The 26075-nt window shown below is 42.7% G+C and overlaps 1 protein-coding gene across 1 annotated transcript in view; it reads left to right on the top strand.

Moving 5' to 3' along the window:
* GPATCH1 (G-patch domain containing 1) overlaps nucleotides 1-25717 on the top strand; it is a 42294-nt gene extending 16577 nt beyond the window's left edge. Inside the window, exons 9-20 of the mRNA XM_077855955.1 lie at nucleotides 2610-2689; nucleotides 5487-5691; nucleotides 7014-7313; nucleotides 8242-8420; nucleotides 8685-8812; nucleotides 10020-10156; nucleotides 10484-10650; nucleotides 16959-17172; nucleotides 18494-18601; nucleotides 21233-21330; nucleotides 22435-22583; nucleotides 25437-25717. Of these exons, the coding sequence (XP_077712081.1) occupies nucleotides 2610-2689; nucleotides 5487-5691; nucleotides 7014-7313; nucleotides 8242-8420; nucleotides 8685-8812; nucleotides 10020-10156; nucleotides 10484-10650; nucleotides 16959-17172; nucleotides 18494-18601; nucleotides 21233-21330; nucleotides 22435-22583; nucleotides 25437-25467 (1796 nt within the window). The 3' untranslated portion in view covers nucleotides 25468-25717. The remainder of the gene's footprint in view (nucleotides 1-2609; nucleotides 2690-5486; nucleotides 5692-7013; nucleotides 7314-8241; nucleotides 8421-8684; nucleotides 8813-10019; nucleotides 10157-10483; nucleotides 10651-16958; nucleotides 17173-18493; nucleotides 18602-21232; nucleotides 21331-22434; nucleotides 22584-25436) is intronic.
* The last annotated feature ends 358 nt before the right edge of the window (nucleotides 25718-26075 follow it).

The raw sequence follows: 26075 nt of genomic DNA, 5'->3' as shown, positions 1-26075 counted from the left end.
AAATGTTAGTTGGTGTTACCACTTCCTTTTAGTTACCTGTATTTTCAAAATTTTCTACTAATACTATGTAATTTTATAACTTAAAAGAAAATGTATGGGGTGCCTGGGTGGGTCAGTCGGACTCTTGATTTCTGCTCAGGTCATGATCTCAGGGTCGTGGGATGGAGCCCCAAATGGAGGCCCTGTGCTGGGTGTGGAGCCTCTTAAGATTCTTTCTCTATCCCTTTCCCTCTGTCCCTCCCCACCCTGTCTCTTTAAAAAAAAAAAAAAAAAGAAGAAAAAAAGATGTGTATTAATATGTTATAATAATATCATAGGTTATACTAACATGTTAATTATTGGTTATGTTAATGCACCAACACACTATTAATATATATTAATTACATAATACTAATATATTAGTTATATAATAGTTAATAAACTATAATAAATATATATATATTTAAATTTGCCTCCTGGGCCAAATCCCTGGCTTTTTCTTTATATAACACCTTTGGGCCTGTTGACTCAATTCCACCCTTCCGTTCGTCAAGTCTGACCTCCCCAGGCTCCCCTTATTCCTTCTCTTCTCACACCAGGCACAAATTCTATAGTTTTGACTTGAAGGTTTTTCACTGAGTGAATCTAAATTTAGTCAGTCTTCATGGTTGATTTTTAAACTATTCTTATTTTTTTTCATGATCCATATGGCTATAATAAATATTCTGTGGCTCTGCACATTTGCTTTTTATTTCTTCAGAATAAATTCATAAAAGTAAAATTGCTGGGCTTTAAATGAAAACAAAAATTTTAAGAGTATGAAGGGGTTTTAAATTTTAATTTAATTCTAATTCCAAAAAAAAACAAATTCTAATTCCAGTTTAGTTAACATACAGTGTAACATTAGTTTCAGGTGTACAATATAGTGATTCAACAATTCCATACATAACCCTGTGCTCATCACGACAGGTACAGTCCTTAATCCCCATCACCTGTTTCTTTCTTTTTTTTTTTTTTTAAAGATCTATTTATTTGAGAGAGTGAGCATACATGGGTGTGGGTGAGTACATGCAAGTCGGGGAAAGGGCAGAGGGAGAGGATTTTCACGCAGACTCCCCACTGAATGTGGAGCCCAACATGAGGCTTGACTCCACAACCCATGAGATCATGACCTGAGTCGAAACCAAGAGCTAGAGACTTAACCGACTGAGTCACCTGAGCACCCCAGTCCCCATCACCTATTTCACCCATCCCTCCATCCACCTCCCCTCTGGTAACCATTAGTTTGTTCTTTGTAGTTAAGAGTCTGTTTCTTGGTTTGTCTCTTTCTCTCTTGGTTTGTCTCTTTCTCTCTCTCTTTTTTTTTTCCCTTTGCTCGTTTGTTTTCTCAAGTTCCATATATGAGTGAAATCATACAGTATTTGTCTTTCTCTGACTGACTTCTTTTGCTTCACATAATACAGTCTAGCCCCATCCATGTTATTGTAAATGGCAAGATTTCATTCTTTTTGATGGCTGAGCAATATTCATTGTATATATATACCATGTCTTTATCCATTCATCTATCAATGGACACTTGGGCTGCTTCCATAGTTTGGCTATTGTAAATAATGCTGCTATAACCATAGGGGTGCCCGGAGTGTGAAAATTAATCCCAAATTACCCTGGAGAATTTTAAGAACTTCAGAAGCTGGTACAAAAGTTCCACATGAGTTGAGCTGCAAAGAATGACTTTGTGGGGGAGGGGTAGTTACAGGGCTGGGCTATGTTTTACGTGGCTGCAGGGCTTCAGCCCCATCTGCACAGCACGTGGCCACATCTTCTTCAGACCAGCTAGCCAGCTTGTGTAAGCACTCACAGTACTCGTGCAGAAGGAGCTTTTTGCTACAGAAAAATGCAGTCCGTGCTTATGGATTTTTGACATAACCACTGTGCTCAGGAAATCCTTGAGAATCAAGAGCCCCTGCCCATGAGGCTATCTCCGCAACCAATGGCCGATCCCTGGCTCCAAGGCAACAGGGCACTGGTCATTCTGTTCCATGAGTGATCTTTAGCTCTTGTTAGAATTTCGTTTGAGGAAAAGACAAAAGTACCTTTTAATTTGAACGAGATTAGATTACTGGCTGACCTGGTTGTATTGCCTTCTGTGCTTCCTTTGGATGGTTGCTAAGGAAATTGGGGGGGTGGTAGTCTGCCCCTAGGTCCTTGCCTGGTTTTAGGAATGACTCCCTCATGGTTATGATTTTCTTTTTAACCATACTTGTCCCCTTGATGGTTTTTCTTAAGATCTTTTACTCCACAGAGTATATTCTTTGGTGTCCCCAAGCGTAGCTTAAGACCTAAGTAATTTTTCTAAAAACAACATTGAGGCAGTTGTCATGGAGAGCCATAGCCTCACATCCGGGGCCACCTAATCAGCTGAGGGTGCTGCGGGGCGGCCTGCCAGTCACTGAGTCAACAGAGGTGTGAGGGCTTTACTGCCATTCTTCCCTCTCCTTTACTGCTATCTCTGCGAGATAATCACGTGTGACTTGTAGTATGTATGTTCTTGGAGATTAAAAAAACTGACGTCTTTTGTCTTATTCTAATCTTTTCTGCTTCTGAAATTAATCAACGACATCATTTTGTAGAATCAGAGAAAGATCTTCGATACATTGGCAAAATTTTGGATGGATTTTCCTTGGCTTCTAAACCTTTATCTTCTAAGAAAGTAAGGAAAAAATTTATTTTTTAAATTTTTTACTGGTTTAGTACTTAAAATATTTGCTGCTATGTAATCTAAGTTATTATATTACCAATTGAAAGTAAGTAAATTCTGTTTTCAAAAAGCAACAGTATAATTACTAGTGATTGTCCAGGAAAACATACTCTGCATTAGAAATTACAGTTGGTAATCACATTTTACCCAAAATATCTAATTGCTGATCTTTTTTTTTTAAATCACTCATCTTTTTTTTTTTTTTTTAAGATTTTATTTATTTATTCATGATAGACGTAGAGAGAGAAAGAGAGGCAGAGACACAGGCAGAGGGAGAAGCAGACTCCATGCCAGGAGCCCGACGTGAGACTCGATCCTGGGACTCCAGGATCGCGCCCTGGGCCAAAGGCAGGCGCTAAAACGCTGAGCTACCCAGGGATCCCAATCACTCATCTTTTAAATCCAAGCTCCACGTAAGGGGCTATTTCCATTAAAAAAAAAAAAAAGTTGCAGAGATGCCTGGGTGGCTCAGTGGTTGAGCATCTGCCTTTGGCTTAGGGTGTAATCCTGGAGTTCCGGGATCGAGTCCTGCATTGGGCTCCTACAGGGAGCGTGCCTGCTTCTCCCTCTGCCTCTCTCTGTGTGTCTCTCATGAATAAATAAATAAAATCTTAAAAAAAAAAATAAAGAATTGCATTTGAAACTGGTGGGAAAATGGAATTGATAGAATTCCAAGGGCAGTGTAACTTAAGGAAAAGTAGAAAATTTCAGGAAGTCATAAGCCCCGCCCCTGCCCTCCTGCCTCCTGAATGCCATGAAAGGTGTTGACCCGTGTGGACAGGGTTCCCTAAACTCCTTGTCTGGGCAAACAGACGAGAAAGAGGCTGCATGCATGCTGGTCAAGCCCCATGGAGAACTCTGCATGCCTTTCCAGACAGTCCTGTTTTTGAGATTGCCATATGGCCTAGGCCGAGTGGTACTCCTTGTCACCCATCAGAGCCATGTGCTCACAGGCAGGCATCACCAGGTGATAGGTCCTGGTAGCTCAAGTGTGGCTCCTGGCCATTTGCCTTGTTGACATCCCTCTGTAGATTGTCCCATACTTCAGTTCTTTGTTTTTGTATTCAGCAAACGTTTGTTAAGTGCCTCTGTGGCTTGACCTGTTGGTTCTTCAGAATAGGGAAGGATGGGGGTGGTGCTGCTTAAAAAACCATATTCAGGGTTACTGCAGCTTTGTTTAGTTGGTATAATGTGTCATAACAGAAAGTGGAATATATTCAGAACGGCGATGGGCACATAGTACGCTGCTGTTATTTCCAGAAATGTCAAGTAATGTCGAAGGAGAATGTGAGTTTTTTTATGTGTGTGAAAGGAGAGCATAAAAAAGGCTCTTCTCAGTACTTCTGAGTACTTCTGAGTACTTCTCAGTACTCGCTTGACTCTGGGCTCAAGGACTCCCTCCCTCCAGGGCTCAATGGGACTAAGTCCTGGCCCCCAAGTCAGCCCTTTTACAGCAGGGGCACCAGAAGCACAGATTCCCTCTAGTGGGCCCAAGGGCCGTGACCAGGGTGACAGGCACTGGGGGCTCCCGAGGTGCTGCTTGCTGGAGTAGTGCTTTGTGCTCTGGTCACCTAGCCTTTCACAGACAGGTTTTCTACAGGTGTGGCCCAAAGCCAGCCCCTCTGCATCCAGAGGCTGAACAGAACAGTGATTTTGCAGAGGGAGGGAAATGCTTTGAATCTGATGGAGGATATTAAGAGTCGTGGCTGTGCACCCCTCCTTTCTGCCGTGCTCCTCTGGATTTTTGTGTTATGGCCATAAAGAAGTATCTGCCAGCTGATCTGGGAGTCCATGTGTTCACAGAAGGTGGTCAACCTAAGACCGTAAAAAAAATGGGATTTCCCAGCAATGATGACTGTCATTGTGCCAGGTGCTTACCCAGGCTGCATGTTTCAGCCACCTGGGGAGCTTGGGAGACCCCACCTAGTGCCAGCTTTATGGGGTGGGACGCGGGCATCAGTGTCATTAAACCCTCAGGGGAGCCCTGGGGACAGCTGCTCCCTAGAACCACAGCCAGAGAGCATTCGGTGTTGGGTTGGTTACAGAGCTCAGGGTTTCAGGTAGCTGAAAAATCTAGAAAATGGCTTCAATAAGACTGAATTCATGTTTGTTAGACTCAGAGCAAGGTTTAGCGAGTAATTTAAAAGTAGCTAATATAAATAATAAATAAATAAATGTAGCTAATACTTTTCTTTTAATTTATCTGTTCTGTCATCATCAGTGCCTGAATTTCTCAAATATATTACAATTTCAGTTTAGTCTGCTCTTGAATTAAAAAAATCCCTCAGGTCAAAAATATAAGTCTTGAAGCTCTATTTTGGAACTGAAACGTAACCAGAAAAAGAATTTTGAATTTAAAAGCAACTTGTTCAAAGTTATCATTTTTTTTTCAAAGTTTTAATCATACTTTTCTAAGTTTTCTGATTTACACTAAGCCAGTTGTGCGTGTGGGCTAATGCATTGTGATAACTATTATTGTCCTTCTTACCACATGAAACATGCATGTTAGCATCTCTCTGCAGAAGTGGGCAGGGGGACCATTAAAAATGTGTGGCCATTAGAATGATGCGGTCCCAGTGGCCCTCCAGATCCGGAATGGATGTGCCCAGTGTGACCTCCCTGCTGGAGGTTGGCCTGGCGAGGGCAGGGTTAACAATACTCACAGGTTATGGGTTTTCTGGGTTAGGTCAAACGTGGTCATCTTGCAGCCTGTCTTTTCTGAGTTTTTGTTTTTTGGGTTTTTTTGAAGACTTACCCACCACCTGAGTTGCCAAGAGACTATCGACCTGTGCATTACTTCAGGCCTGTGGTAGCTGCAACCTCAGAGAACTCCCGCTTACTCCAGGTGTTATCGGAGTCAGCTGGAAAGCCCGTGCCAGACCCAGGGACGCACAGTAGGCACCAACTGAATGCCTCCAAGCGGGGGGAGTTGCTGGGAGAAACACCTGTGCAAGGTAGGTGCCACGAAGGAGATTGAGAACATCACGTTTATAATAATTGGAGTTGCCAAAGTCAAAATGGAAAGTTGTTTTCTCAGCGACACCGTTTAGCTGGTTTAGTATTCCCACACGGGGAGAACAAAATTGTGTATTGTGACTGGCACACGTAGCAGCGTATGGATCTCTTACTTCTTGAGACTTGTCTTCTAACATAAGTTTGGGTTGTGCCATTGAAACCACAACCCTGGGCAGCCCTGGTGGCTCAGCGGTTTAGCTCCACCTTCAGCTTGGGGTGTGATCCTGGAGACCCGGGATCGAGACCCACATCGGGCTCCCTGCATGGAGCCTGCTTCTCCGTCTGCCTGTGTCTCTGCCTCTCTCTCTCTCTCTCTCTCTCTCTCTCTCGGTCATGAATAAATAAATAAAATCTTTTTAAAAAAAAAATTTTTTTTTTTATTTATGATAGTCACACAGAGAGAGAGACTAAAGGAAAATTCAGACTTCCCACTAGGCCACGTGCTACAGACCTATCTCCTCCTTCAGGCCATGTCTTACCCCAATCTGTCTTAAACCCCCTGGGGTGAAGCCCTGTGGTCCCACTTTCTGCCCTGTGCCCTGTCCACCGTGACGTACCACATTGGGCCTTGACGTTCACTGTCTCCTCTGCCCCTGCTCTTTCCTCACGCTTCGGCTCCATGTTTTACTTAATTCACCACAAATTATCTCTTTGGAGGGAACTTCCAGGCTTTCCCTGCCCTCCCGCCCCCCCACACTAGTGATTCCCCATACCCCACTCCCAGGCCTCACTTCTAAGTCTCCTTCAGTGGTGTCACCCTGTTTCCTTTATGGTTCTCCTCTCGTACCTAGCCTCTGGGTTGCCTTTGGGCTTTGCTAATGCCCACGCCCCCTGCTAGCAGGAGTGGGGCCTTGTGTGCAGTGTCCCCTGGCCCAGGCCGGGGCTCTGGGGGTGCTGTGACGGGAGTGAACACTGCAGGGGCAGCTGGCTCTGAACCAGGGCTTGTGCTGGGGCTGGCCGCCGAGCAGTGGCTGCCTCAGGCTGGAAGCCCGGAGCCCGGGATGTCAGCTTCCTCATGCTAGGACCATTCACTTACCTGATAAATATCCTAAAGGCCTCCATTTTTGCCCGCCATAAAACTAGAGTCTTATTATTTCATGGCTGTCTGGTTCACAGGGATGCTATGAATACAGGTGAAAAACTAAGTGTAAAAGACTCCGGTGACATGCATTTGTGATATAGAACACGAAGGTACCCCAGGAGTATCAATATAGTTGTCTTACGATACTTTTCATCTCTTCCTATTACTGTTTTTATTTAGGTTCGGCTACTTCAGTGTTGGAGTTTCTGTCCCAAAAAGATAAAGAGAGGATCAAAGAAATGAAGCAGGCAACAGACCTGAAAGCAGCTCAACTCAAGGCCAGGAGTCTGGCCCAGATTGCCTCAAGCAGCAGATCCCAGCCCTCCTCTGCAGACGTCGGACACTGCTCGTCGTGGCACATGGCATTGAGTGGTAGGACAGCCACCACCAGAGCCAGCAACTTCAAACCTTTCGCAAAAGATCCAGAAAAGCAAAAACGATATGAAGAGTTTTTAGTAAATATGAAGCAGGGTCAGAAAGGTAGGTGCTAGGCCTGGGTCTCCTCTTTCTGAGCCAAGGGAAGCAATCTTGCTATTCTGGCCCTAGTCCCAGATTTAAAGTTGAAGTGTCCCATTCTGCTGGTGTTTGGCTTTGGCCTGCTGCAAACAGTGCCAAGATTGTAGTCCCTGGCTTTTGACCTTAGAAAGTAAGAACAAGTAGCTTGTGTTTCTCCCTATCTCAGGTCCCAGAGATAGCTGTTTTGAGTAGAGAACATGCTTTGGCAATGGCTCATGTTAACCCACAGACCGTTTACTGTTTGCAAATGCTTGCCTTCTGTAAGTGTTGCATTTCACACCAAGGGAACAAGGTCATCTCCCACTTTATCTTAAAATCCTAATCAACCAGCCCTATATCACAGTCTAAAATTTGATTTAAGAAGGTAGTTGGCTGTTGAACCATTCCAAGGGGAAAAGAAGTCACCCTCCGATCTACTGAGTAAATATGGACAGACTGAGCAGGATTGCTGTCATTCAAGTCGTCAGCAAATCTGAGGCCTTGGTCCTCAAAAGCAGATCTTGGCCTACTGTGCTTCACTCCTTACTAAGAACCCACCCTCTATGTTTATTTGTTAAAAAAAAAAAAAAAAAAGGTTAGAAAAAGGAGTGTTTTTCTGCCAAAACTGAGCAATATACAGTTGGGATGAACTTATCACTGGCTGGGAGTGAGAGCAAGTTCCTGGCTTTGAAGATTTAATGAGCATTAGTCCCCAAATGTTTCTCTCTGTTCTGTGCCGTAGACAGAATTCAGTAAAAGAACTATGTTGAGGGGGAGAGCACTGTTACCTGACAAGTACTCCCAGGGTCAGGATTTGTGTCCCCTCTGGTAATCTACAGGCATACAGTGTGGCCCACTGGATAAGCCCTGTGTTTTTCCTAAGACAAGCAATGTTTTGTTCCTCGTATCATAGATGCCCTGGAACGTTGCCTGGACCCCAGGATGACAGAGTGGGAGCGAGGCCGCGAGCGGGATGAGTTTGCTCGGGCAGCTGTACTCTATGTGTCTTCCCACTCCACCCTGTCCTCCAGGTTCACGCATGCCAAGGAGGAGGATGATTCAGATCAAGTGGAAGTCCCTCGAGACCAAGAGGTCTGTCGCCATCAAGTCCCTACCTGACGAATTTTACAATTAGAGCAAATATTTTCGATGTCTCAGTGGAATGATCACAATAGACAAGCATTATTCGAATAAAACTGATTTTATGCTTTTAGCTTCCAATGTCAGTTAGCGAAAGCACTGTAGCATAAGAGCTGTTTTGTCCTTTTGGAAAATTGCTTGAAAACTTTTCAGTGGAAGAGCAGTCAGGTCAGTGGTGAGACCACTTGATGAAACGGAATAAATGTCTTTTCCCAGAATGATGTCAATGACAAGCAGTCGGCTGTGAAGATGAAGATGTTCGGGAAGCTCACCCGAGACACATTTGAGTGGCACCCTGACAAGCTTCTATGTAAGAGGTTTAATGTCCCTGACCCTTATCCAGAGTAAGTTGGATAAATCTGCCCTTACATCAGTATTCATTCTCCCATATTAAAGCTAACTTTCCCCCTTACCTACTCATATAAACTCCCTGTTTCTAAAAAATTTTTTTAATTTTTATTTATTTATGATAGTCACAGATGGAGAGAGAGAGAGAGAGGCAGAGACACAGGCAAAGGGAGAAGCAGGCTCCATGCACCGGGAGCCGGATGTGGGACTCGATCCCAGGTCTCCAGGATCGCGCCCTGGGCCAAAGGCAGGCGCCAAACCACTGCACCACCCAGGGATCCCCAACTCCCTGTTTCTAGATGAATTTACTTGTAAATGCAGAATTGCAAATTTTACAGATTTAATTTCCATTGATTTGCTACTTAAAAAAAAAAAAAAAGCAAACATCCGGGAAACAAACTGTATTCCATGTCAGATATGAAGCTCAGATATGTCAAGTTACAAAAACGTAATGCTTGACTAATTTGTCACCTTTTTAATGATGCACATATAATTTACACTTAAAATATGACATGCTAATTCTTTTTTTTTTTTTAATTTTATTTATTTATGATAGTCACAGAGAGAGACAGAGAGAGAGACAGAGACAAAGGCAGAGGGAGAAGCAGGCTCCATGCAGGGAGCCTGATGTGGGATTCGATCCCGGGTCTCCAGGATCGCGCCCTGGGCCAAAGGCAGGCGCTAAAGCGCTGCACCACCCAGGGATCCCTGACATGCTAATTCTTTATAAACGTTTTACATTTGATTATAAACACTACAAAAAAGCATATATGATTGAATCAGAGGTTTTGTCAGAAAATTTAGGTATATTTTTAGCAGTGGAATTTTTCCTTCATGGAAATACATTTTCTTTTTCTTTTTAAGTAGGCTCTGTGCCCAGCATGGAGCCTAACTTGGGGCTTGAACTCACAACCCTGAGATCAAGAACTGAACTGAGATCAAGAGTCAGGTGTTTAACGGACTGAGCCACCTAGGTGCCCTGGAAATACATTTTCAAAGTTAAATTCTCCCTCTTACTATGATAGGAAAAACCTCAGGGACCCTGAAGTCAGCCATTCCAAATTCTTAAACTGCCTTGAGAAGCAAAATCACCTTCGGGGACCTTTTAGCAAGTAGAAGAGCTAGTGGTGAAAAACATGAGATGGAAAGCTTCACAAGAATTAGATTTTAAAATTATATACATGTTTTCTTTTCAACCCACAGTTCAACTTTGGTTGGCTTACCAAGAGTAAAACGTGACAAATACTCAGTCTTCAACTTTCTGACCATCCCAGAGACAGCATCCTTGCCTACAACTCAAGCATCAAATGAGAAAGTACTACAGCACCAAGGTCCTGAAAGTGAGTGGGGCTTCCTCGGGTCCATGTGCTGACTGTGGTCTCAAGCCCTATCCCGTTGGGAAAACAGAAGTCTTAAGGGTACACAGAATATGTGCTTTCCCTCCATTAAGAGACTTGTTCATATGAATACATTAGCTCATGTGGTAAGAGTCCACGTGTATACTGTTAGGGGTTGGTGCTCTGCCTCAGCATCTGCCACATTCTCAACACCTTGCACCGGGCCTGGCCCATAGTAGGTTTGCTTCTGGAATGAATTAAAGAGCCATAATGGAGAGCTTGCCTTTTGCTTGCTCATTCTGATAATTACATCCGTGTTCTGCCTTTCAGAGTCAAGAAAACCATCCAGATGGGATACATCTAAACAAGAAAAGAAAGAAGATTCCCTTAGTGAATTTTTAAGTTTGGCTAGATCAAAAGTTGGTCCACCTAAACAAGAGTCCGGTCCATTAGTAATCAGAGAGGAAGAGCCTGTGACGGAATCACTCTCAAATAAGGTATGTGGGGCTTCCAGGTTTTCTCTGCCAGGCTGACTGTGGCATCATAGTCCTTCTCTTTGATGGTGCTATGTCATCACATCTTGGAGGGGTCTGTAAACTTTCTGTGAAGGGCCTGGTATTAAGTATTTTAGGCTTTGTTACCATATAGTGTCTCTCACAACCACTCAGCACTGCTGTTGAATGTGAAAGAAATCACAGGCAATATGAAAAAAATAAATAGGTACATCCATGTTCCAGTATTTACAAAGCAGACAGTGGGTTGGATTTGGCCCATAGGCTGTAGTTGCTGGGTTCTTCCACTCAGTATCATACCTCTGAGATTCATCAGTAGTATATTATCAATAGCTCATTCCTTTTTATTGCTAAATACTATTTTGCTGTGTGGCTACATCACAGTTTGTTGGTGAATTACCCTTTAAGGACGTATGGTTGTTTCCATATGTCCTTTTGGCTTTTGGCTCTCATAAATATAGCTGCTATGAGTGTTCATGTGCAGAATTTTGTGTAAATATAAGTTTTCATTTCTCTGGGGTAAATACCTAATAACGAGATTGCTGGGTAATACAGAAATGTAGATTTAACTTTATAAGAAACTGCCAACTTTATACCAAAGTGCTTGCTTCATGTATTTTGAAACTCTCTTGTTAGGTGTGTACACATTTATTTGTATTGTTTTATCTTTTTGCCGAATTGAACTTTTTATCATTATGTAATATTACTCTATCTCTGGCAATTTGCACAGTATTTTTTCATCTTTTTACTTTGAGCCTATTTGTTTCATTGTATTTAAAGTGGATTTTTGATAAAAAGCATGTCATTGTCCTTGGGTCCTTTTTATTTTTTTTATTTTTTTAATTTATTTTTTTATTTTTTATTTTTTTGGTTTTTTTTGGGTCCTTTTTAAATAGTACATTTAGATAATCTATATGTTTTACTTTGTGTGTTTTAACCATTAGCATTTAATGTAATTTGTTGATCTAGTTGGATTCAGGTCTACAGTTTTGTTTTCTGTCTGGTCCCACTCCTTTTTTGTTGCTCCCTTTTTCCTTTCCTACCTTCTTTTATATTAGTTGAATAATTATCAGTATGCTATTTTATCTATTACATTTTTAAACTCTATTACATTTTTAACTCATTATTTTTTTAATGCTTACTTCAAACAGTTAATTTAGAACTGATAACTGTAGCACCCTAAGTGGAATGTGGAATCTTTACTGCTCTCTAGGTCCCTTCACTCTCCCAGCTTTGTGATGTCACCTATATTATGTGCAAACACACTGAAAACCTCATGAGACAGGATTGTAATTTTTGCTTTCAGTTGTTAGCCGTGTTTAAAGAACTGATGAGCTGATAGTCCATTTTATTTACTTGGATATTTACCGTTGCTGTTGCTCTTTCTTCCTTCCTAAAGAGGTGGCTTTCCCTCCTATCATTTCTTCTGTCTGAGGATGTCCCTGTATTTAGCTTTTTTTTTTTTTTTTAGAGCAGTTCCAACCACTGGTTTTCTTAATTTTCCTTCATCTGAGAATGTCCATGTTTTATCTTCATTCCTGAAGGATGTCTTTGCTGGATATAGAATGATGGGTCAACAGGTCTTTCCTTTTAGCCCTTTAAAGAATGTTGTGCCACTTCCCTCTGGACTTCCTGATTGCTGATAAGAAATCTAGTTATTCAACTTGTCCTTCCTCAGGATGACATGACTTTTCTTCTGGCTGCTCTCAAGATTTTTATTTGTCTTTGTTTTTTTGCTGTTTGATTATGATGTGTCTGAGTGTGGATTTCTTTGAGATTCTTTTGTTTGGGGTTTGCTGAGCCTCCTGAATCTTGTCCTTCACCAAATCTGGGACATTTTTAGCCATTATTTTTTCAAATAGTTTTTTTCTCCTCCACTTCTCACACCTCTCCTGGGACTCTGGTGACATAAACTTTAGACCTTTCAATATTGCCCCATAATTCAATTCTCTTTTCAATCCTTTTTTTCTCTCTGTTCAACTCAGATAGCTTCTATTGATCAGTCATCAAGTTCACGTACCCTTTCTTCTGTCGTTTCTATTCTATCAATCCCATCCAGTGAATTTCTTGTTTTGGTTACTGAATTTTTCATGTCTAAAATTCTCATTTGGTTTGTCTTTATATCTTTTATTTCTTTGCTGAGATCTTTTTATCTTTCCACCTGTTTTTTTTTTGTTTGTTTTTTTAAGATTTTTTATTTTATTTAATCATGAGAGACACAGAGAAAGAGAGAGAGAGAGAGGCACAGGCACAGGCAGAGGGAATAGCAAGCTCCATGCAGGGAGCCTGATGTGAGACTCAATCCCGGGTCTCCAGGATCACACCCTGAGCTGAAGGCAGCACTAAACTGCTGAGCCACTGGGGCTGCCCCTTTCCACCTGTTTAACCTTATTCTTGGACTGTAGCTGTAATAGCTGCTTCAAAATCTGCCATACAATTCTTTTTTTTTTTAATTCTGCCATATAATTCTAACATTTTTGTCATTTTAGGTTTAGAGCCTATTGATTGTCGTTTGCAAGTTGAGGTTTTCCCAGTTGGTTGTAACCAAGTGGTTTTGCATTATATCCAAGACATTTTGATATTTTGGACATTATGTTATGAAACTTTTTTTTTTTAAGGTTTTATTTATTTATTCATGAGAGACACAGAGAGAGAGAGAGGCAGAGACATAGGCAGAGAAAGAAGTAGGCTCCATGCAGGGAGCCCGATGTGGGGGACTCAATCCCGGGACTCCAGGATCACACCTTGGGCTGAAGGCAGACGCTCAACCACTGACCCACCCAGGCATCCCTATGGTATGAACTTTAAGTCTTATTTGAATTCTAGGGAGAATAGCGAAAGTTTGTTTTGTTTTGGCAGATGGTTGACCTAATTAGGTTTAGGCTATATGTTCCAAGCCATCTGGGTTCAAATGTCATTGCAGTTTTCAGAGTCTTTATAGTACTATTCAAATCTTTCCTGCATGTGTACTTCCCAGCAGCTGATCTGGGACCTGGCTGGTAGTTAATCCCCTAGTTCTGTTATCAAAACCCTTGGTTTGCTGTTTAGAGTCAGATTTACACTTGCATGGCTCAGAGGTGAGCCAGAAGCTCACACACATTCCATAGGATTACTCTTGAGCTCCTTTTCGTGATCTTCTTGACTCTGTCTGACTTTCAGGCTGCCCCTCACACCCTCCAGTCTGAAGGCTGGCACTTAGTTTCCCTGCTCTGGGTTGTACTTCCTCTGACTTTATCTGTGGCTGGATATTATTTACTTTATCAAGTGGCAAGAGGGCAAGAAGGGGGAAAAAGCAGTGGGGTTTGCTTCACATTGTTGAGACCACAGCTGCTCTGGTCAGAGAAAAAGGTTCCTTTCCTTCAAAGCCTGGCAGTTGCTGCCACCACCTGTGCCACCATGGATTTGGAACCTCCCCATGGGGTTTCTACTGTTATTTTTAAGACAGCATAAAACCTTACTCAGAGATTCTGACTTTGCGATGTGGTCATTGGATTAGAAAGACTTTTAGATTGTCTCAGAAATCATGTTGAGATAGTATTTAGATAATTTTGCTCAGAAAAAGTCTTAGTTCTTTCTTGCTTTTTCACTTCTTAGCCAGGTGACCTTAGGAGTCTCACTTCTAGTCTCTGGGCTATTTAATTTCCTTCCTTGAAAACTTTTTCTGAGTCAGCACAATGTTGATGGCCAGAACTGTCTATAAACACGAATATCAGCCAGCTGCCATTCAGTTATGGCCTGTGCACATGACATTGGTATCTGTGGTTTGTCATAAAGACATCAGATTTGTGAGTTTTCTAGAAGATGTTTGAGTTTGCCGTGATTTCCTGTGCTTCACTGTCAGCCTCTCTCTCCTGACTTCATGTATACCTTTGAATAATTTTGAAACACTGTTAGAAGTTTAAATATAATTTAGATAATTTTGTCTCTGAGCCACTTGAGCATAAGTTGGCAACCAGTATGCCTGGCTGTCCTGTGTTTCCTTCAAGGAAGGGTGTTCCCCTATATAGCTGCAGTACATCCATCAAGATCTGGAAATCAGCATTGATGCATTACTGGCGTGTCTAATCCTTGGACCCATTCAATTTCCACCAGTTGTCCTAATAATGTCCTTTATGGCAGGAAATGCAGCTCAGGGTCACTTGTGACCACTTAGTGGTCACGCCCCTTTAGTCTTGTTTAGTCTGGTACAATTCCTCAGTCTTCCAGGATCTTGATACTTGAAGATTATAAGCCGGTATTTTGTAGAGTGTCCTTAGTTTGGGCCTGTCTGATGTTTCCTTAGGACTAGATTCAGGTTGTGCCCTTTCAGCAGGAGCACCTCAGAAGGGCTCCGGCTGGGCTCTCACTTTATCCTGTCAGGTGGTGCATGGTGTCAACTTGTCCCATTGCTGGTATTCACTTTGGTCACTTGAGTAACGAAGTATCTGCCAGTCTTCTCCATTGTAAAGTTAGTTTCTTCCCCTCTGTAATTAGTAAGCACTTTTATTTACCGATTTATTCCGAATTTTTACTTTATTATTATTTTATTTTTTATTTTTATTTTTTTATTTTTTTTTAATTTGGTTTTTATTTTTATTTTTATTTTATTTTATTTTATTTTTAATTTTTATTTATTTATGATAGTCACAAAGAGAGAAAGAGAGAGAGGCAGAGACACAGGCAGAGGAGAAGCAGGCTCCATGCACCGGGAGCCCGATGTGGGATTCAATCCTGGGTCTCCAGGATCGCGCCCTGGGCCAAAGGCAGGCGCCAAACCACTGCGCCACCCAGGGATCCCTTATTATTATTTTAAAAAAGATTTTATTTACTTGAGAGAACACATGAGAGAGAGAACATAAGAGAAAACATGAATTATGGAGAGAAGCAGAAGGAGAGGGAGAAATAGGCTCCCTACTGAGCAGGGACCCCCCACCCAGGACCCTGGGATCATGACATGAGCTGCAGGCAAATGCTTAACCAACTGAGCCACCCAGGCACCCAAAATTTGTACTTAATTATTTTTAATAAGTATAAAGGAGCTCTGAAATATATAAGCATCCTGTTCTTCATCAAACTGTGGACTCACAGTTTCCTATTCTCTTTAAAGGCTAAATCAGTACTACCTTTATTTATTTAATGCTCTGTCTTAGTTGGCTGGTTGGAGCACCTTCAGGTTGGCTTCTGTGTTTTTCATGTGTCCCTCTTACTCTGTGAGCATGTCTTGGTGGTCTGGGCACAATGATTTCTGGGCTCATCTTTATGTTTCTCAGCCCCAGCTTTGGAATCAATCCTTTCTCCAAGGTGCCCTGGTTATTTTTAGTTGGGAATGGTATACTTTTCTTCTTTAATTTTTTTCTATGAAAAGAGTTGACTTTAAAACTACAGATGTCAAAAAAAAATAAAATAAAATAAAATAAAATAAAACTACAGATGTCATGTCTTGCACTCTTTTCCTCAGTGTGGGTATTTGTAACTCTGCTCCAGAAACTGGAGGTGATATGGTAGGGGAGTGACTCTGCTGAGAGTGAGGAGAACTTTGTGGTGGAGTCCAGACCCACCCCTTGGCAGACATTTGCACTGTTGAGTGCATCCTTGTGTCTCTGGCCGGGTTCTTCAGTTGAACGGTGGAAGGACAGAAGTGGATTCTGATCTAGGCCAGTCTTGGCGCTCTCTCATCACTGCTGTTTGCATTTAGCACATTAGATTACCCCATACCCATTTGGGGAGAAGCTCTTGGCCAGGAAGGAGTCGTGTCTTCTTCATGCCTTTGCTCCCTGTGTATGTAATTGAGTTTGTACAAAGTTACTGCTTGTTTGTTTGGCTAATCTGATTGTCCATAGCTGGGCTTTTTGTACCAATGGTGATATGTAATTGCAAAGGGAAGTTCCGTGACGATGGTATCCATGTGCTCCCGGCTCTCTCCCCACCATGTGGAGGGCTAGTTTTCTCTTCAGCATTTTATCTGAGTAGAGTGCCTTCATTAACCTCTAATCTTGGACCTCTGAAGGCTCCATAGACTCCTGTAAACAGGACAGGCCCTGTGCTAGTTCCTACTGCATTTCTGCGGGTCCTTTGCAAGTCTGATGAAAGACCTATCTCTAGGAGAGGCTTCAGCTGCTTCTACCAGTGGGCTTGTTCTGCAGTTGGTGAATCAGAAACCTCACAAAAGTAAATGTCATGTGATCTGTCATTGTGTAGTTTGGCAGTACGTGGGTGTGGAACGATGTCCCTGACCGTAGGTGTGTATGTCTAGACAGTCTGACTCCCTCACCTTTGCTTCTTCATTCCTGACTCTTATTTCATTGTTAATGCAGAATATAAGCAAAGGTGTGGATTCACAGACTGAAGAAGGGAGCCGCCCATCCATGGACTTATTTAAAGCCATCTTTGCCAGCTCTTCTGATGAGAAGTCCTCATCCTCCGAGGATGAGCAAGGCGACAGCGAGGATGATCAGGCGGGTCCTGGGGAGGCTGACTTCAAAAGCTCCCAAGAGACTAACTCAGTGGAGACACCATCTGTGGCACACGGTACATGGATACTTTAGATTTGGGGATCCAAAGAAGAAAATGAAGATGTCTCTAGAGAAGCTGCTGCTTTGTTTCGTGTGCAATTCTAAACCAGGATAATTAGCAAGCAATGACGTTTTAATCTTTTACATTTTTAATTGTGATATCAGATATAATTTCCAATGTATTTTCAGGATAGCTATGTTTGAGAATATTGATTTTCCTATGGATCCTAGTTGAGAAGAATTTAAAACTAGTAAAATTTGTGTTTAAAAAATAGCTTTTTTTTTTCTTCTTTTTTTGACCTGGTTGATGATGAGGTGCTAGGATTATTGGCAAATTTGGTCCCGAGGTATACAGGGCTCTTCCCCGAGCCCAAAGTTTTGCCATGGAAAAGGAGGCCATTTGGCGCTTGCAAGGGTAGAAGACTTTACAGATGGTTGAGTGGGTGGACAGAATTTTCTATCTCAGTCTTTGGGTGGTCTGTTTGCCCCTGTTAGTCTGTGGTAGACTTGAGTATAATTTTTTAATGCCTTTAACCAAAAAGTTACATTGAAATATAAAAAACTGTTTATTCTTAGGTGATTTGCAAATGCATATTTCATATTTCTATGGGAAAAAAAACTTCCCAACTTATTTTTTATTTCAGTGATATATACTTGAATTTTAAAAGTTTAAAAATATAGAAATGTAAAAAGCTTAAATCCCTTGGCATCTCACTTCCCCGAGATGAACATTATTGATACTTTGATCCATACTTTTTGTGTTCTTCTTTCCACTATCTGAAAACATAGTCCTCTGTTTAAAAAAATGAGATTATTAATATCACCATGATAATTTGTTTATATTCAGTCCCCCCCCCCTTTTTAGCTTTCAGTTCCCTCTCTTTTTTTTTAAACTTTTCGCCCTCATTGATAATTTATTTTGAGTAAAATTAAACTTTATGAGCTGGGACATTGTCTTAGATCCCTGTTTGTAAGTTTTATTCTTCTCAGAGGACATCTTTCCTTGAGGACATCTTTTAACCCTTCAGGTCTCAGTGGGGTGATGCGGAATGTGTGCTATACACACCCCTGTGTCACAGCCACTGGTGCACTTGGCTGCAGGTGCCTGTGTTGACAGGACATTGCTCAGATGTCCACGAGTTTGGAGGTCAGGTTCGCATGCTCACGGCTGTGTCCTCAGTGCCCGGCGTGAGCTAGTTAAAGTGGTGAAGAAAAGCACACATTATCTGGTGGCATTATCTGGTGGTATTAATTGAAGAATCAAACACATTAATATTAGCATAATATTAATAACTGTTAGTATAAATAGACAAAATTAATACCCTGGTGTTTTTCAGCTAGCGAGCCGGCACCCCAGGAGCCTGCACCTTCCTTCCCGATCCAAAAGCTGCAGATAGATGAAAGAGAAGCATTTGGCCCACGGCTGCCGCCTGTCTTCTGCCCCAGTGAGTCAAGAGCTCCTTGGTTCTCCTGTTTGCATTGGCACCAGCATCTCCCTTGAACTGTGACAACTCAAACCATGTTTTCACCTCTACCCATAATCCAACACAAGGCCAACCTCATACATACAGTTGACCCTTGAGCAAGGCAGTGTTTAGGGGCCCCAACACTATGCACAGTCAAAAATCTGCGTATAACTTGACTCCCCCCCCCCAAAACTTTACTAATAGCCTACAGTGGACCTGAAGCCTTACCAATCACATAAACAATTAGCACTTTTCATATATGTTATATTGTATTATATACTGTATTCTTAAAGTAAGCTAGGGAAAAGCAAATGTTCTTAAGAAAATCGTAAGGGAGAGAAAATACCTGCACATTACTGTACTCATCGAAAAAAATCCACACGTAGTGGCTTTGCGCAGTTTAAACTCATGTTGTTGAGGGTCAACTGTATACACATTTGTTCCTGGTGTATTTGTTCTCAGCCACATTTGAATCCCATCACTTCCACCTAAACGATGGTTCTTGCTTTATAGCCTTAGAGACCTTTCAGCTTTTTTTCTTTCTAGCATCTCAAATGTTGTCACTTCAAGAAATAAAAAAAGTAAAAATAGGGGCACCTGGGTGGCTCAGTCAGTTAAGCGTCTGCCTTCAGCTCAGGTCGTGATCCTGGGGTCCTGGGATCAAGCCCCATGTCGGGCTCCCTGCTCAGTGGGGAGTCTGCTTCTTCCTCTCCTCCCCACTCTGGTCTCTGTTGCTTTCTCTCAAATAAATAAATAAAGTCTTTAAAAAAGAGAGAAATTACAAATCTAGGACACAAAGATGGGTGAGGAATTACAGGGAGAAGCCTATTGGGAGACTTTTTTTTATACTTTGGCTCATGTAATGAATAAAGTAAAAGTAATTCTTTCAGGAGTAAACACAGTTCATTCTCCTTTCCCAATATCAATCAACAACGTCTGAAGTGGACATATTGTTAAAATGTTTAGACTGGCTTATTATCTCCCTGAAGGCTAGGTTAGCAAACATCTGATAACCTGGCCTAGGTATATAAATGATGTAATTCTATTATCTACTTTATATAGCACCTGCATATTAAATATTGGTTTGGTTAATGAAGCCAGCCTTCAAAGAGGTGATAAAAAAGTATAAGGCTTTGAAAAATGGCAGGGAGTATATTTCCTATTTGCTTTGGTTCAGATCTTCAGCTTAAAATAAGTGTATCAGCATCTAAAAGTTGTTGGTTATTAGTTGCTTAAGTTATTTATGCCCATTTCCCAGACCATCCTCAATGGCCTTGTAATAGTTAACAATTTAATTTTGTCTATGGATTATTGAGGGAAAATGTTTTTTTTTTAAAACAAGCATTAAAAAAAAAGTTTGGGAGGTCAGATTTTTAAAATATCTGACTAGATGGGACTGGAGAGTTATAAGCACCTGTTACCTGGGTTTGGAAAATATTCGTGCTTCTGAAACACCTTTTCTGTAGGTGGAAGAAATTGATTTAATGATCTACATTGCTTCTGCCGTTGTTAATTTTTGCTGATTGGTTACCTGGAAATTAATGCCCTGTGAAAACATTTTGGTCAAGGTTTGGAGGTTGAGAATTTAGGCCTCTGCCCCTTGTTTGGTCTTTTTTTTTTTTTTAAGATTTTATTTATTCATTCATGAGAGACATAGAGAGAGAGGCAGAGGCAAAAGGCAGAGGGAGAAGCAGGCTCCTTGTGGGGAGCCTGATGTGGGACTCGATCCCAGGACCCCGAGATCACAACCTGAGCCGAAGGCAGGTTCGGCTCGCTCAACCACTGAGCCACCAGCCAGGTATCCCTTGTTTGGTCATTTTTAGTGACTATGTACATTTTTTTTTTTTTAAGATTTTATTTATTTTACTCATAAGAGACTGAGAGAGAGGGAGAGAGGCAGAGGGAGAAGCAGGCTCCATGCAGGGAGCCTGATGCAGGACTTGATCTCAGGTCTCCAGGATCACGCCCTGGGCTGAAGGTGGCGCTAAACCGCTGAGCCACCGGAGCTGCTCAACATTATGTTTTTTTGATGCTAGTTTTCTAGCTTATAAGGCAAATGCAAATATAATGTGCTTTCATTAAGAGAGGATGATGTGAGAAGGGCTGACATTTATTAGCCAGATTCTAGGCTGTGGGATTCATGTGCATGGTTCCATCTAATCCCCTATGTCCCTGAGGGAACAGAGTCTTACTATCTGTATTTGTAGTTGGGGAGACTGAGGCTTGGAAAAGTTGAACAATGAACAGAAGATCATGGAGCCGCCACTGGTGACTGAGGGGAAGTTCAGCCTCTGGTCTGTCTCTGAGCTTGCCCAAGGATGTTAAATTATAAAAAGCTTGTGCAATCTGGTCCACCTTTATCTTCATCTGACTCATCAAGCAGATAAGGCTGTGGCCAGATACTGGTTGGATCACACAGGTCTTGCGAGGTTTCTGGCAATTTCTAAATATAGAGTGACCAGGTGACATGCTAATCCGTGTGTTTATCAGGGAGGCAGGGCAGGAGTTCCGCCTGAATGTTAAACATTCCATCTACGTCACGTTTCCAGTTCAACAATTTAGTCTTTATTTTCCCCAGTAGTTCACGTGTTTGTTACATTTGTGTTTCAGATGTTCGTCAGAAACTTGAGGCGCCTCAAAAGGAGAAACATAAAAAGAACAAAGACAAACACAAGACCAAAAAAGAGCACAGACGGAGGAAAGAGAAGGTGAGTTCCTTCTGGGTTTCTTGGGACAGGAGGCAGGCTCAGGTGTCCCCGCTTCTGTCGAGCAGAAAAGCCCCGCCCCCTGCCAGGTGTGATCCCAGGTGTGAAGCCAGTCACAGAGACGGTCTGGTGCCAGGATGGGGGCACGTGGGCCTCTCCATACCTTGGCAGAAATGTTGACAGTCACGTAAGCCTTCGATTTTCTTGGCTTTTCTTTGGGGCAGAATATTTTAATTACTCAGTTGGACCTAAAACAATTTTTATTTGTGAACATTAAGAAGTAGGAAAAAAAAACATTTAAATGCTTTAGAGTAATGGTCGAATATTAAATAATAAAATAGATTAATTGTTATTCAATATTGAATGAAGATATTATTTTGAACATTGTTTTTCAACAACTTTGTCATCACTGCAAGCAGAGATTTGGGTCCATAGCTTGCTATTTGAGGTTCGGGAAATCCCACGTCCTTGTATTTTCAGCGATGGCACAGGCTTCCGATTTGGTTAATGTTGGTGTTGGGTCTCAGAGTGGTCGGGGTGGTACCAGGGTTGATGACAAACAGTTCTGTGATTGGCTTCCTGAGAGAAAGGATTCCTGAGCATGGAAGATGATGAAAGTTCTCTTGTGGTGACAGGTTAAAAACAGGTGCTGCCGGGTTCAGAAACCAGATTCATTTGCTTCTTACCAGTGCATCTGCTCTTTTCTGACCTTCTGCTGGTTTCTCTGTTGTGCTTTTCCATCGTGCTTGCCATCCTGGTCCATAGTTTATCATCATGTGCACCTAATGACATGGACCAGTGAGTTTCATGGGAGGTGCAGCAGTCACCTTGGATAGGATGGGGGCTAAGTGGCGAAAGGCATCCTCCTGCATCAGACTGGTTCTGCTGCGTCTGCCCTAGAGGACTGGTTCTGAGGGGGTGTGCGGTGCAGAGTGCACACAGCTGTATGTCCCGATCTGTCCCATGGGAGGCTTACTCCGAATGAGGAGTTTTTTCTTTGTTTTTGTTTTTGAACGATTCCAGCAAGCACATGCCTCCTTAGCTTGTCATCGCTCGAATCGGGGAGAAACATCCATTTGTCATCCCCGCCCCACTCTTCTTTTTCAGAAAAAGAAACACCGGAAGCACAAACACAAAGGCAAGCAAAAGAATAAAAAATCAGAGAAGAGTAGTAGTTCTGAGAGTTCGGACAGCAGTGATAGCCAGAGTGACGAAGAAGGGCCTGCAGACCTGTCACCCCAGGAACTGCTGAGAAGGTAGGCAATGGGGGATAGGGGTTTTCAGACACTTTCCAAATGCTGGTTGGAATATTGATGTCTTTGCTGAGAGGCAAATGTCAGAAATGATCAATTTGTGTATTGACTAGGCCTTTTAGAAGTTCATTTTTTTACTTAGACAAGAAATATGTGAGTATATTATTACTGTGAAAATTTGAACCTTACAGATAAAGCTTCACGCGGTCCTTGCCCAGTTCCCCAAACCTCTCTCTCCAGCAACCCCTGCCATCAGCTTCATGTGTAACTTTCAAAACTCTTTTGTTCAGTCTTTCTCTCTCTCTCTCTCACACACACCCATTTTGTTGCTGCAGACTTTTAAAATAAATATTTTATGTAGCATAAATCTATAGAGTATGAACATGTAGAATGAATAACTGCTGCCAGAGTATTTTGTATCCATTTAAAACATGAAAGCACCTTGTTATTCCATCAGTTACAAAAGGTTCAGAAATGTTTGCCGGCAGGATGGGCGAAGCATGGCATCTCACTTGAATCTGTATTTCTTGGACTGGTAGTGAGGTGGAGTGGCCTGTGCTGTGAGAGGCTGGAGGACAGCCTTGCCTGGGGCTCTCTTGTGAGTGGTTTGCTCACATTCTCTGCACAGTGTTCTGTTTTCTGTTACATTGTCTGTTTTTCTTGTTTCAGTCAAGGTACTATTTTACTGATTTTTTAGGAATTAAAAAATAATAATTCTGGATATTAATCCTTCTGTTTTAGTGTGTTACCGCTCATGTGGCTTTTAACTATCTTTGTTGCACAGAAGCTCTAATTTTTGGTGCCCTCCCTTTTGCCAGTTTGGCGGGGGGAGTATGTTTTATATTTTTGTCTCCTACAGGCCTTCCCTAACCCAAGATTTTATATATGTATATGGGCTATTCTCATGCCTTCATAGATTTATTTAATCTATTTGGATTTTTTGGTTTTGTTTTTGTGAACAGAGTAGGCACCTAGCTTACTTTTCTCCAAACGACTAGCTAGTTGTACTCATCAAGGGAGTGAGCTAGTGCTGATGAAGAAGAACCTTCACATCCCAGTGGCATGGAGGGTGGGGGGTGCCCGGCCAGCTCTGTCGGTTGAGTGTGCGGCTCTTGATCTCAGGGATGTGAGTTCGAGTCCTGCATTGGGTATAAAGCTTACTTAAAATAAATATTAAATAATTAAAAAAAAAAAAAAAAGAACACCAAGTAAGTTTCCCAGGACACCAGTTTGTTCCACTTGAGTGCATGGCCCTTATAGGAGGGGGAGGGTGGGAGTGGAGTGCGAGGGGTCATCATGGTTCTGCCTAGATATCACAGTCCTCGCAGCTGCATAGCCTGGCTACCGTGGGGCCGGGGAAGAGGAAGTCCAGCCACAGGCTCAGGATGAAGGGGGAGAGGCACAGGTGAGCTCTGGCCATGTCAGCCCTGCACGCGGCTCATGGAGGGAAGAGTAGCTTGGTCATGTACCGAGTCCCCATATGGGCCGGCTCCTCCAGTCTCTCCTCTGGTTTCCTAGTCATTTGGTATTGTTCTGTCCACACTGTTTTAATGACTCTGGCCTTGTAAGCAAACATATCTTGCTGTCTGGAAATACAAGTGCCACCCCCTGATTCTTTTCCATTTAGTTCTTCAGAATGGACGATATATTTGCATGATTCAAAAGTACAAAGGTGAGCATTTCAGTTTCATTCCGAGCCTCCTGAAGTGGCTGTACCCACTCCTGTTTCCCCGTCCTCCGGCACGCCAGCATGATGGCGGGGGGGCCAGGGGCTGTGGGGGCACCCTGGGCATGGCTCATTTCATCCTCATGCACCCCTGTGAGGCCCGCACCTGGGGCCCCTTATCTCGTAGGTGGGACAGCCAGGCCTAGGGAACCTCGCCCACACCTGAGGCCCTCACCCTTGAGCATTTGGTGCTATCTGATGAATCATTCCTGCAGGGGAAGCCCCTCAGCACCCGCCACCTCCACCCCTTCCCCCCGAGACACTGGTTTACGTCCTGTGTCTATCAGTTTGTCTTATTCTAGAATTACACAGACATAGATTGACCCACGGTTTAGTTAAGTGCTGTAGTGCACACACATACATACATGTGCACAGACCAGAAGCTTCCCCTGATACATTCTTACTGCCTGACAAGGGATACACCAGCACCTGCAGCTGGTTGTGTCTCCTCCACTTAGCATGCCCACCCCCATTCCCAAAGGTACCCCTCTGGCTGGCCTCTGTCACCACTCTCTAGCGCTTGGACTTTACTTAAAGGAACCTGTAATGTGACTCTTAGATCAACTTGTGAGAACCCCTCCCTTATTCCTGCAGCAGCAGCTGGCTTGTCCTCATTGCCATGGGGTGTCCCTTTATGGGATCACACCAGAGTATTCATCTCTTCTGCTGTTGGGGACATCTGGTTTCACTTTGGGGCTGTTGAGCAAGGATCTAGAGCCAGTATGGCCTAGATCCTGCTCAATGAATGCCCCTGTGTACACTGAAGCTGGGATTTAAGACTGCCAGCTCGGGAGTTCTTGGCCCTGGAGCAGATGGTTTTTTTTTAACTCTCTCCCAGAGGTCTTACACGAGACAGGTGAGTGGAACCAGGATTAGAACTTGTTTTATAAATATGTCCTAATATGAGATGTGGGGTGTGAGTCTTCCCATGTGTTTTGGGGGCAACAGAAAAGCATTTTTAAAAGGCAAATTAAATGATGCTTTCGTGGTTTGTGGTCATCCTTTGTGTCATGTGGGTACCCGTGTGCCGCTGTGACTCGGGGAGGTCTGGCATGCTCAGCCCCCACGGAGCTGTCTCGCTTTCAGTTCTTACCTAATTGTCCTTCCCTCTCCTTTATGTCCTTTTCCAGACTGAAAAGTCTCCCACTAAGGAGGCAGTAATTGAATTCTGCACTGACCTGTCCCGGACCAGATCTCCTCCATGATGGAAGCTCTTCGATTGCTCTGTTAATACATTGTACAGATTGTATTTATATGTAAATTCATGCTGTAAAATAATTTTTAAAACCTTGACATTTCAAAGGCTGCCTTGGAAGGTTGTAGAAATTGATTTCTATTTTTAACTTCAGTTGGTGTCAGAGGAAATAATTCAAACTGTACAGTTTAATTAAAAATGGAATTTTTCTATTTTCTTCTTGGTTTTTTATTTCCTGAAACTTTTACAAAGAAATTTAAAGTGAAGGGTTTTCCCTGGTTTTGCCCATGAAGAAGGCCTCGTCCAGATAAGGGCGGTTGGACTTAATTCAGGACCTGTAAGAGAGACGGAATGGGCATGTGGCTGCTGCGTCTGGTGGTTGATGGTGGGGCCAGGAGCGCGGCAGGGGGCCTCAGCCTTTCAGGGTGGATGTCACCAGAGTGTCCCGGACAGTCTGCAAGACCAGGAGCCGGAGCCTGTGCGCCCATGTCTGGATCCGCTCCCATGCTGCCTCCTCTGCCCTGATGACACGTCTGAGCAAAGTGCAGGAGTTCAAAGGATCAGAGCGATTGTA

The sequence above is a fragment of the Canis aureus genome, chromosome 1 (genome assembly GCF_053574225.1).
Source record: "Canis aureus isolate CA01 chromosome 1, VMU_Caureus_v.1.0, whole genome shotgun sequence".
NCBI lineage: Eukaryota > Metazoa > Chordata > Mammalia > Carnivora > Canidae > Canis > Canis aureus.
This window is presented reverse-complemented; position numbering and strand designations above follow the sequence as displayed.